The sequence below is a fragment of the Protomyctophum bolini genome (genome assembly GCF_963924005.1).
Source record: "Protomyctophum bolini genome assembly, chromosome: 22".
NCBI lineage: Eukaryota > Metazoa > Chordata > Actinopteri > Myctophiformes > Myctophidae > Protomyctophum > Protomyctophum bolini.
In genome coordinates, this window is record NC_137883.1 from 19992373 (window position 1) to 20003872 (window position 11500).

The 11500-nt window shown below is 45.3% G+C and overlaps 2 protein-coding genes across 2 annotated transcripts; both read right to left on the minus strand.

Moving 5' to 3' along the window:
• Positions 1 to 4155: 4155 nt before the first annotated feature.
• Positions 4156 to 5643, minus strand: LOC308309693 (protein disulfide-isomerase-like; the record flags this gene model as incomplete). The annotated part of the gene is made up of 1 exon (XM_080755605.1): positions 4156 to 5643. One exon carries the CDS (start codon positions 5641 to 5643, stop codon positions 4156 to 4158), a length of 1488 nt encoding a protein of 495 aa, XP_080611731.1.
• Positions 5644 to 7854: 2211 nt separating this feature from the next.
• Positions 7855 to 8824, minus strand: LOC308309885 (succinate--CoA ligase [ADP/GDP-forming] subunit alpha, mitochondrial-like; the record flags this gene model as incomplete). The annotated part of the gene is given in 2 exon segments (XM_080755842.1): positions 7855 to 8764; positions 8766 to 8824. Coding segments are annotated over 2 exon segments (969 nt in total).
• Positions 8825 to 11500: the final 2676 nt, after the last annotated feature.

Consider the following 11500-nt stretch of genomic DNA (forward strand, 5'->3'; position numbering starts at 1 on the left):
GCTATTTTCTTGTAGGTTGGCTCGTCCTATAGCTGTGTGTGTTGAAATGCCCTTGACCAAGACTGAACCCCTGACTGGTGCAGGTTGGTGCCTTGCATGGTTTCCTACACCGTCAGTCAGTGTTTGCATGTCTGTCATTTCTATTCTTCTTCTATTATTATTATTAGTGTGGCATGTAGTGTATGTAGTGGCACGCACGCACGCACGCACGCATGCACGTGTGTTTTGTGTGAGTGTGTGTGTGTGTGTGCAGACTGTGCACACACACTCACACAAAACACACGTACAGACACAATGTACAGACGAACACAGTAATGCACTTTGCAAAGCGATTTGGAGAAAGGCACACTTCTTAGAGCCACATCTGGACAGAACCTCCTCCCCCACCGATAACAAAAACCTCCTTCGCCAAAAGGGAAATATTTGTAAGACGCGCGCCAGCGAGAATCAATCTTTACTCGATTGTGTAAATTTTTTCTTCCATCCCTAAGAATGTGGTGACTGATGGTTTTGGACAGACTTGAGGGGCTCTGAGCAGAGTCCAGCTTGGCAGGCAAGATGGCAGAGTCATTGCTTAACTCTATCTGTCTACCCCTTGAGGACTAATGCCAAACTTGACTGCACCTTTGACCTGGTTTTTGTAGGAGACGAAAGGTCAGGAAAGTAGAGGTTGGAATTGTATAACAACCATTTGTTTTGGTGGGATTTGGAGCTACTATTTCGTGAAGGTTGCTGGTAATGGGGCTCTGATCAGGCTAAAAACCTTGTCCAGATTTGGAGTCATACACGTACATCATACCGTAGATCAGGTAGGCTATAATATACCCTATACCTGAATTAAGAAACTGGGGTTCCCAGTATAAGTGTATAGTAGGGATGTCCTGGAAATCTTTTCCGATCATTTGATTTTGACTATCTGCTGATACTGATTTTTCGCGATCCGATATTTGTATTTTTATAGAACACTTATATGCCATATCACAATAGTACAATATCCAAAATCACAGACAATATCCAGTCTAATATGATATGGATGGATATACTATAGGGATGTTCCGATCACGTATCTTTTGCTCCCATTCCAATTCCGATCATTTGAAAATAATGTGATTGGTCCCAATTTCCATCTGCACATTTCTGAAGTCACAATTTAATGACTGACAATGGCCGATCTACAAGCTCACAACGGCTCACGATGTGAGGCGTTGTGAGCTTGTAGTTCAAAATGTTTATCTGTGGATTGCGGAAGTCTAATATCCACATTGGTTCGTTCGTTCGTTTCTTTGAATTTGGAACACATGTCCAGTTTTGTCCAGTTGGAATGAAGAACGAACTGATTCATATTGGTGGTCAAATGCCAAGGCATGTGTGACCTCACAAAGCAAATTACTTTGGCAATATATTATATGGCATATTCATATTTATTTATAATCACTAATTACAAATTATGTGAAGTAATTCTTATTTGAGATTATGATTGTGAACATTGTCAGTAAATGGTGCATTTATATAGCGCCTTTATCCATAGTGTGACACTACTGTATTTCCTATAATAAGCCTATAGCACAATATATCCACCCCTTAACACCAGTGCACAGTGTACATCATATTACCTTGGCTATGTTTATATTATGTTATGACTAAGGGGACTGACTCAATCAGTCTAAGACAGTTACTAAGGTACCATATCCCTGTGCTTTCCATAATAAATCAATACAATGTGATGACTAAGAAACAACACACAGAACATCGTCACTCACTGTAACGGTATATAAGCAGGGGAAAACACATTTTACCTGAGCTATACATTTGAACAGCTGTGGCAAGTCACCGTCATATAACAATGATGACCTTATGTTGCCCACACAGTTTTTGGAAATCACAATATTTGACTGTGATATTTTGTAGTCATAGTGACACGAGTGCGGTTGGTAGTAACACAGCTACAAAGTAAGTCATCTTAACGTCATGGTGCCTCACAACATATTGAGCTGGTTTATTTTCGCTGCAGGTTTTGCTGAGGAAAGCACAGTAATAGCCGTATTAAGAACGGGGTAGGCATGTGGAACTGGGAATGTAGGCAGTGGAGAGTGGAGACCGCATGAGAAACCACCCTGGCAGACCTGAGTAATGCAGGACTGAATTCCACATACTGAAAAGTTCTGGCTCTCTATGCCAGTGCTTGGCCAACTTTTTTTATTTTATTTTTTTAAGGGATGTCCGATATTATCGGACGATTTTTGCATAAAAATGTAATATAAAAAAATATCTATCTGTTTTAATTAAAACTTCTGCTTTTGCACTTTCCTCTGTAGACGCCATCAATTCGGGGTGGGGTCTGATGAAGAGAAGACGGCCGGTGTACAGAGGAGGCAAGGAGCAGAGATGGTAGATATTCCATCCATCCAACCTGAAATGTGATTGCATAGGGGATTCACACTGAGTCCGTTTGATTCAAACTGTTCCCGAATACGGTTGCCTGGTCCTCGCTGGCCATGATTCACATTGGCCTTGATTCTTCCGCACCCGAGTACACTTCATTCAATTTGATTCAATGCTTTCACATTGCATCGATCCATATCCGGATCGATGCACTTCAATCGGTCCCGGTGCAAACGGTTGGGTGATCCTGTCCCGGTCCCGGGAACGATACGCAGCATTCACACTAACACAACATCTGCCAAGTGGTCCCGAGTGCGCATCCGGGACCATAGTGTGAATCCCCTATCAGTGAGGTTGACAACAGGACTAGTAAACGGGTTGCATGACTCTTTATCCTTGCTTATGCTTAAACTAGGCCAGTACAGGTATATTCTCTTCAGACACTGAAAGCTTGCTGCAGCCAAACCGCTCCCGAAATATCTGCCCTATTTCCCACACCACCAGTATGCACACTGCACACACGGGGTAAAAGAAACCGAGGGTGAGTGAAAGTAGACAGACAGACAGACAGACAGACAAGTCACACCTGTGTGAAGTGAGGGGCACTCTTATCATCGACGTACATCATCATACATACATCGTCTCTTTCCGGCCAATCAGAATTTGCGTCCTCGCCTTCGTCTGCAATGTTTGCGTTTACACAAACGCTCAAAACTGGCCATTCGTTATCCATGGCATAATGTTTGTGTTAGGACAATGTTTGTGTTTACACAGACCCTCAAAGCTAGACATAGGAGGGGCTAGCACCCCTCAAAAAGGATAAATACAGCTAATACAAAGCGAAAGCTCAGTGATGTTGCTTCACTCCACGTTTTGTCTTATGTCCATTTCATGATGTAAGCCTACCTCTTTGTCCACTATGCCTACTGTGGTGACCTTATGAGCTGGCCTATGTCATGCCTTAAAGCTGTCCATACATCACAGCTACTGGTCAGGGAAGAATATCGTTGCTGTCGGGCAGATACCTCTCGTCTCCATGTTTTTACTTTTAATGTCCTGTACCTTGTCATACTAGAGCAGTGATTCCATGGGCTCTGTGGGTTCCTTAAGGAGGCCTAAATGGACCCATACAAGTCTGTAACTCAGGCAGTATATACAAATGGAACCAAATGGACCCATAATGGCTCCATTTGGTTACATTTGTATAGACCTTTAAATTTAATAGTTTTTGAGAAACACTGTCACACAAAGGATCTGTGTGTGACAGTTATGTTTTTATTTTATTTTTTATTTTATTTTTTAATGTTATTTTGTGTGGCTTTCGCCTTTATATATATTTTTTTATTTTATGGAGTGATAGACAGTAGGCTGACAGGAAATGGGGAGAGATGGGGGTGACATGCAGTAAAGGCCGTCGGGATCGGGAGTCGAAACCGCGGCACACTGGCAGACTGAATTACCGGCCAAGGTGCCTGGACCACTGAGCCACGACCCAGGCCAACCGAGTTATTTTGACAGCCGTACTGAAAACACAAAATCTCATCTTCGGCACCCAGAGCCATGGTAAAAAAGACAAGAGTTAGTAGTTTTAAGCATATTTTGATTAACGTGATAATTGTGACATGAACTTTTCATATCGTCCCATTCCTAGAGCATGTTCACTGGAAAGGGAAGGTCCACATGGAAGTTAAGGAGGTGTCGTAGTCCAGGTGTCTGTGTCCACCTCTTACTTATTAAGAGGTGGGGCACGCCTTGACCTTTCTTTGCCTGCCCTTACAACTCGTCATGTCCACTTTCTTCAGCTGGTACGCCACCCTCCTTGCCACCACTCTCCAGGAACTTGGTGAAGGCCTCCAGTGTTCTCTCTCCATGGTAGTCGATGACCTGTCGATCATCTCCTGCTGGGAAGAATTTAAGCGTGGGGAAACCGAGGACTTTAATTGACTTCACTTTATTGACTGTCAAGTCAATCTTGGCCACTATGAAGTCCTCACTGTCCTTGTACTTCTCTGCCAGTTGGTCCCAGATGGGTGCCAGTTGTACGCAGTGACTACACCAGGGAGCATAGAAATCCACAAAGACATTCTTGGTGGGATTGAAGGCAACCTCTTTGAAGTTCTTGCCCACCAGGACTTTGACAGGGTTTTTGTCCCAGTCTTCAGGGATGTCCTCGCTCATGAGGTGGGGCTCGAGTTTGCCCTCGGTGAAGAGTGTGCAGAATTCAATGATGTTGTCAGCGGTGATGGTCTCGTTCTCCGGCTTGTACTCTGTCATCTCATCTTCCAGGGTGAGGATACGGACGGTGGGGCATTGCTCCTTCTTCAGGCCAAAGACCTTCGTGATGATGGGCTTGTAGTCATCCACGTCGGTGTCCATGAAGACGAACAGGATCTTGCCCTTGAAGCCTTCCGATGCCTTCTTGAATTGGTCCATTTTGTCCCCAAAGTCAGTAGCAGCCTTGGACATGAACATAAAGACATGGGACTTGAATTCTCCACCGAAGATCTTAGTGACATTCTGCATCGAGAACTCAGTGACCAGAGGAAGCTGGTGGGACTTAATGAAGGCTAGAAGGTTGTCTTCGGTAAGCTCTCCATCGAAGGTGTTGCGACCCTCATCAAACGTCTTGAAGAGGACCACCGAGTCGTTGAACACCTCAAACTTTGAGTACACCGCATCATCAGAGGTCATCCCGAATGGAATATCATCTACGGCTTCTGCTGCTTTAACGAAGGCCTTAGCATCCTCAGATTCAGTGTCCTTGAAGAAGCCAATGATTGCCACCTCGTTTGCGATCATAGACTCTGCCTGTGTGACATCGGCCAGGGTGGCAACACCTTGGCCTGTGCGTTTCTTAAGCCACTTGACGATGCCATTAGCCTGCCGGACACCAGAGTACTCCTTCAGTGACTTCTTTTCTCCTCCCTTGAAGAACACGATGGTCGGGTACTTCTGGACCCCGTACTCCTGGGCCAGTTCCATCTCCAATGTGGCGTCTACCTTAGCCAGGCGGATCTCTGAACCCTCTGCCTTCAGGATACTGGCCGCCTTTGCATACTCCGGGGCCAGGTCTTTGCAGTAGCCACACGACGGGGCATAGAATTCCACCAGAAGGTCGGTATGGGCTTTCAACGCCTCGTCGAAGTTACCTTTCGTCAGCACCAGGACATCGTCTTCCTCTGTGATCGGGGTTGACCAACTGCTAGTTACAAGCAGCGTGCTGGCTACAAGCAGTGTGCAGAGTAGGACAAACTTTAGCATTGTTGCCAATGCAAAGCTCTTGGTAAAGTTCATGGAAACAAGTGTCTATGCTTCAACTGAAAAAGTTAGAATGACTGCTCCTGCTGTTAAAACTGAACTCGGCTTCACTGAGAGAAGTGACAATCCGTGTGGCGTCAACACGTATATTTATACCCCCAAAACTATCCAAAGCTGGCGCATCACAGCCATGCTCTTAATTGGACATAATGTTGACATAATGATTCCCATATATGGTAGGAGATCAAGTGGGCCTATTCGTATTTACAGTGTAACTGTAAGGGCGTTGGTGGAAATATTACTCAGTTTTTGGAGCGGTGCTAACCGCGGCCGATTTGGGATAGTGTAAAGCTGCGTTCAGACTTGGATGGTTAAAGCAGCGCGATTTACATACAAATTCAATGCAAAGACGAGAAGTTGCACGAGCGCTGCGAACGGGCGCGACATGCTGCAGCACAAACGGGACGAACCGAGGTGAATATTTAAAGTCTGAACGCACCTTTAGTAATGGACCAGACTAATGGGAGGTCGGTTACCCTTATGGCACGGCTCTGTAGGAAGCTAGACATACATCTATGTTGTAGAATATTCAAATAGTACATTTAAGAATGAATTCAATGTTCTAGCCAAAAATAGCCTAACTACTGTACAAGCTTGTCGTGATGCAATGTGTTATGAGCTTGTAGATCTGCTTTTTTTGGTTTGATTTAATGATTTTTGAAAATAGAGGTACAGTTCTACAACAATGCTAAATAAAAGGATAACTCAAAAAGCCCTGAGGGCTTTATTGTTTCCATTGTGGTAGAAAAATACCAACAATTTGTATTTAAGTCAATTCTGCAATGTAGAGTACTCTGTTACCAGTAAAAGTCTGGTATTCAGACATATTGACATAAAGTAGCGTACTTAAAGTAGGCCTACAATAAGTCATTATGCAGAATGTCTAATTTAACATGTATGTATAAAATATATTAACATTTTTTGAAAATGGCAGCTCAACACATTGTAGATCTGCTCATTTCAAATGACCGAAATACTGTATATAGGGCTGAAGTGGTTCGTTAGTTTGGTAATAATAATCAAAATGCACACAGTAACTATAACTAGTTTTCATATTTTCATATATTTGCCTCAGAGATGTAGAGGGGTAGAAGTCAAAGTATTGAAATTTGTAAATACTGAAGAAAGTACGCCCAAAATTACAGTAGCCTATACTTGAGTACAGTACATGTACTTAGTTTCTTCCCACCACTAATGATTGCTGCTAACCTGCTCGCCTCTCTTGGCACTCTGACTCAGATCAAATACCCCCCCCCTCACACACACACACGCACACACACGCACACGCACACACACACACACACACTGGCGTGCTCTTTCTATTTCTGGCACCGGGCCATGATGAGCAAGACATTGATGATGACAGCGTATTAATGATTAATGCACCGTCCCTATTCTGGGGTGAACACGACGTGGAAATAACACAATCTACAGGCTCGCATCGGGAGCTCGTTAGACCGGCTATTTTCAGCCAGGAGATTTTGGTGTTGTAGATGGACACGGGTTTGAACGTAGAGATACACTGAAAAGAGCAAAACTATAGGGAGGGGGGATTGTAGAGCAATGGGGAGACATTCACAGGATCAGTCGAGGTTGATCTGTGAGTAAGAGATATGTGTTCTTCTTCAGCTGATGGACAGGCCAGCATGCGCTGCATGTTGCTTGAATGCCAGGGTTTTAAAGGGATGAGGATCTAGGGTCTTCCACTTTGTGGTGGTGGGTTTGTGTTTATTGCGAATTCAGTGAGCACTTACTATGAGACCTAGCAGATCATGTATGTGTGTCTGTCTGTCTGTCTGTCCCGCTTTTGTGCCCATATATGGAGCTGAGTGATTACGTCACCATGACTCAGCCATAACCATATAAGGAGTCCCCAAAGCAGCTATACGTCCAAAACCCAAATATGTACGAGCTGCGTTCGCTTCCCACGTTTGCGCGTCTTACTGGTGAATAATGTACCCCAGATTAAGCACTTTTTTAAAGTACAAGTTCATACAAGAGAGAGAGAGAATGAAATTGCGAAAGCTACACTGCATACATGTGCGTATATGGCGGTTGAACTGTGAAGCCGTGCGGGGCAAAGCCACCTCAAGAACCGGACTGTTCATTTCACGGCTGGGTCGGTGGGGTGAGATGGGTGAGTTCTCTCCCCATTCACAACATCTTCCTCTTCTCAAACTCATTGAATATTGTGCTGCCCAGTTGGGCAGGTGACATGCTGACAATAACCCCGGCTGACTGCAGGGCGGCGATCTTCTCTTGGGCTCCACCCTTGCCTCCAGCAATGATGGCACCGGCATGACCCATCCTACGACCCGGTGGAGCCGTCAGGCCCGCGATGAAAGACACCACAGGCTTGGCCTTGGCTCCCGAGTTGTGCCGTTTGAGGTACTCGGCTGCCTTCTCCTCGGCGTCGCCCCCAATTTCTCCGATCAGGACGATCCCCTCCGTCTTTGGATCCTGCAGGAACACCTCTAGACAGTCGATAAAGTTTGTGCCGTTGAACGGATCGCCACCGATGCCAATGCAAAGTGATTGGCCGAGGCCGACTTGTGTGGTCTGGTGCACTGCTTCGTATGTGAGGGTGCCTGATCTGGACACGATGCCAATTCTGCCCTTCTTGTGAATGTGGCCGGGCATGATGCCCATCTTACATTCTCCAGGATTGATGACTCCAGGGCAGTTGGGGCCGACGAGGCGGGTCTTGCCCTGTCGCAGCAGCCTGTGCTTCACTCGCACCATGTCCTGCTGGGGGATCCCTTCCGTGATGCAGACCACCAGAGGAACCTCTGCGTCTATAGCCTCGATAATGGCGGCTGCCGCAAAGGGAGGTGGAACGTAGATCACGGTGGCTTCTGCCCCTGTGCCCTCCCGCGCCTCCTTGACGGAATTGAAGACTGGCTTTCCGAGGTGTCTCTGTCCCCCCTTTCCAGGAGAAACCCCTCCGACCAACAGGGAGCCATAGTCCAGAGACTGCTGACTATGAAACGTGCCCTGTTTCCCTGTAAACCCTTGGCAAATGACCTTGGTGTTCTTGACAATGTAGAGGTTCTTTCTACTAGCAGTAGCAGTGCCTCACTCCGCTCTGCTGCGAGAACAGCCTGGTAAACAACCTACAAGACATCTTCCGTCATTCACCTGCTCAAGTGTAATTCTGGGGTGCTTTTACTTTACATGCGTATGTCCATATTTTGAGACATTATAAAGTTTATATACTTCTAGACCACATCTCGCGGGGCAAATATTGTACTTTATGTGTAAACTGATACGACCATATATAGGCATATTGTATGGAGATCCGGTTGTCCAGAACCGCCGATCCGAGCACTATAATTTGCCCATTATGGCCATGCTCATACTGTATATGGGGACCAACCGACTACAAACTTGACACGTATGGTTGCCCAGCTTCGAGTCGCTCAGATAGGCAATTGTCCTTAACCGCAGAGCAGTTAAGGACAATATATGGAGATCCAGATCACCAGAACCACGCCCGCTGCCTATGCTGTATGAGCATGCCCATATACTGTATATGCCTATTGATTCCATCAGGGATCTCCATATGGGTTTAAAATATAGGAACATGGAGATCTGGTGTCCAGAACCTGGTCATAACCTGGCATGTCCATATATGAGATCTCCATATATGGGCAAAAGTAAATTGGAGTACTTCTTCCTCCACTGTGGGGGACGGTGCACATGAAGGAGACCAGTTGGGATGCAGAGGCCACTTAAACTGTGAGTGTTCTGTTTGTGAGGTGAAAGGGACCAATCAGTCTCACACTGTTCGGCTGATTAACCCATTAAGACGTGAGGCTGATTCTTAAAAACGTCTTCTAGATCCTAAATATAAAAAACATGTTGCTCAAACAAGGACCCCCAAAATTGATGGCCGCCGACCCCCACCTCCAAAAGCAATTTTTTTCCCGCTTTGATACATATTTTCACATATTTTCACGATTTCTCAAATAGCCGAACTACAAGCTCAGCATCACATTGTGAGCTTATAGATCTGCTATTTTTTGCTTCCTTGACTAAATAATAAGTACATTGGTCCAGTGGAAACGAAAGTACCGGTAACTGCTTTGGACATACCGTATTAGGATGTTGATATTCATTCATCAGCCAACACTCCATACTCACCCCCCACCCCCCAGAGAGGACGTATAGGGCCTTATAGTCCTCCTCCTCCTCCCAGCCAACACTCCATACTCACCCCCCCCCAGAGAGGATGTATAGGGCCTTATAGTCCTCCTCCTCCTCCCAGCCAACACTCCCCACTGACAGGTATAGTTACCCCCCCCCCCCCTTTTTGAAAAGGGCATGTGAGCTCAATCCCACAATTCAACATTTTGGTTTTAAGATGTTGATATTCATTTTGTATTCATCCTTAGGACCCCAAATCACACCTTGGAAAGCATGAGTGTCTATTTCAAACAAAGTGTTTTTTGAATGGGGGTGTATACAGTAGGATGTTGATTTTCATTCATCAGCCAACACTCCCCACTGACGGGTAGTAGTTTTGTTGAGGTTTCTCTGCAGAAATCACTGCAGAGGGTGGTGAAAATGGCGCAGCGTATCATAGGCTCGTCACTGCCAACAATAGAGTCCATCTACAAGCAGCGCTGCCAGTGCCCGTCTAAGGCCCTTAGTATCATTAAGGATGCCTCCCACCCCAACAACAGACTGGTCCACCCCTCCCATTCACAGAGGATGCCTCCCACCCCAACAACAGACTGTTCCACCCCTCCCATTCACAGAGGCCAAAGAGCTACAGATACCTCAAGACCTCAACCACCAGATCAGTCATTATTCTCTTGAACTCTTTAAGCAAATGATAGTCTGCCCCCCCCCCCCCCAGGACAATATGAACTCCTACTGACTGTACATAAACTGTATTTTTGTTTTTACTCTTGCCAATACTAACAACTTTTGCAGTACTATATGACTACCCTTTTGTATTGCATTTGGATTGATGCCAACAGATTTATTTCGTTGTACATTTGTGTCCAATGACAAAATAAAATCCATCCATCCATTCTGCCCAACTGTACTGTATATGCATGTGGCAGCATTCTGGAGTGAGGGTGTAAATATAGTGGCCCTTTCCATCATTAAGTGGCCCACCCCTGTTCTAACTGGTCCCTCTCTCTCACAGTGTTCCCTGGTCAGTGACTCACTCCTACCGTTAACGTACCAACTGTCCATTAGTGTCTTAGCAACCTGAGCAAGTGGTCAATGACCTCCTTCTTTCGGTAAATATAGAAAATATCACCCCAGGTATAGACATGTATAGCAGTTGTAGTACACAACCCTTTCCAGAAGTGGAAACTAATTAAGTACATTTACTGTATGTTTTTAAAAAGTATTTTACTGGAGTATTTCAAGGGCTGGGCTTGCTTCCCAATGTTGTTTAAACCTGTGTTTCTCAAACATTTGAATGTCAAGCACCCACAAATTAACATGTTTTGTTCCATGGATTCTCATCTGAAAATATTTTGCATTGTCATCATTGCCCTCTAGTGACATGGCATGTGAGTGCTGTTCTAGTGTTAGCGTCTGCTGACTTTCTTTTATGCAGACCGGAGCAAGATGCCCTCTTGCTGAGATGACCTTGCATGTGGCATGGGATTGGGAAATACTGACGAACACAACAGAAACATGAGTTCTTCTCTTCCACTTTCCAGTCTACCCGTAGCTGTGGGACTGCAGCAGTAGCTGCAGCAACTACTACTACTACAACAACAAAGCAATGCACATTATGCCATAATGCCACTAAAGTGCTCTCTCCTCAGTCAGT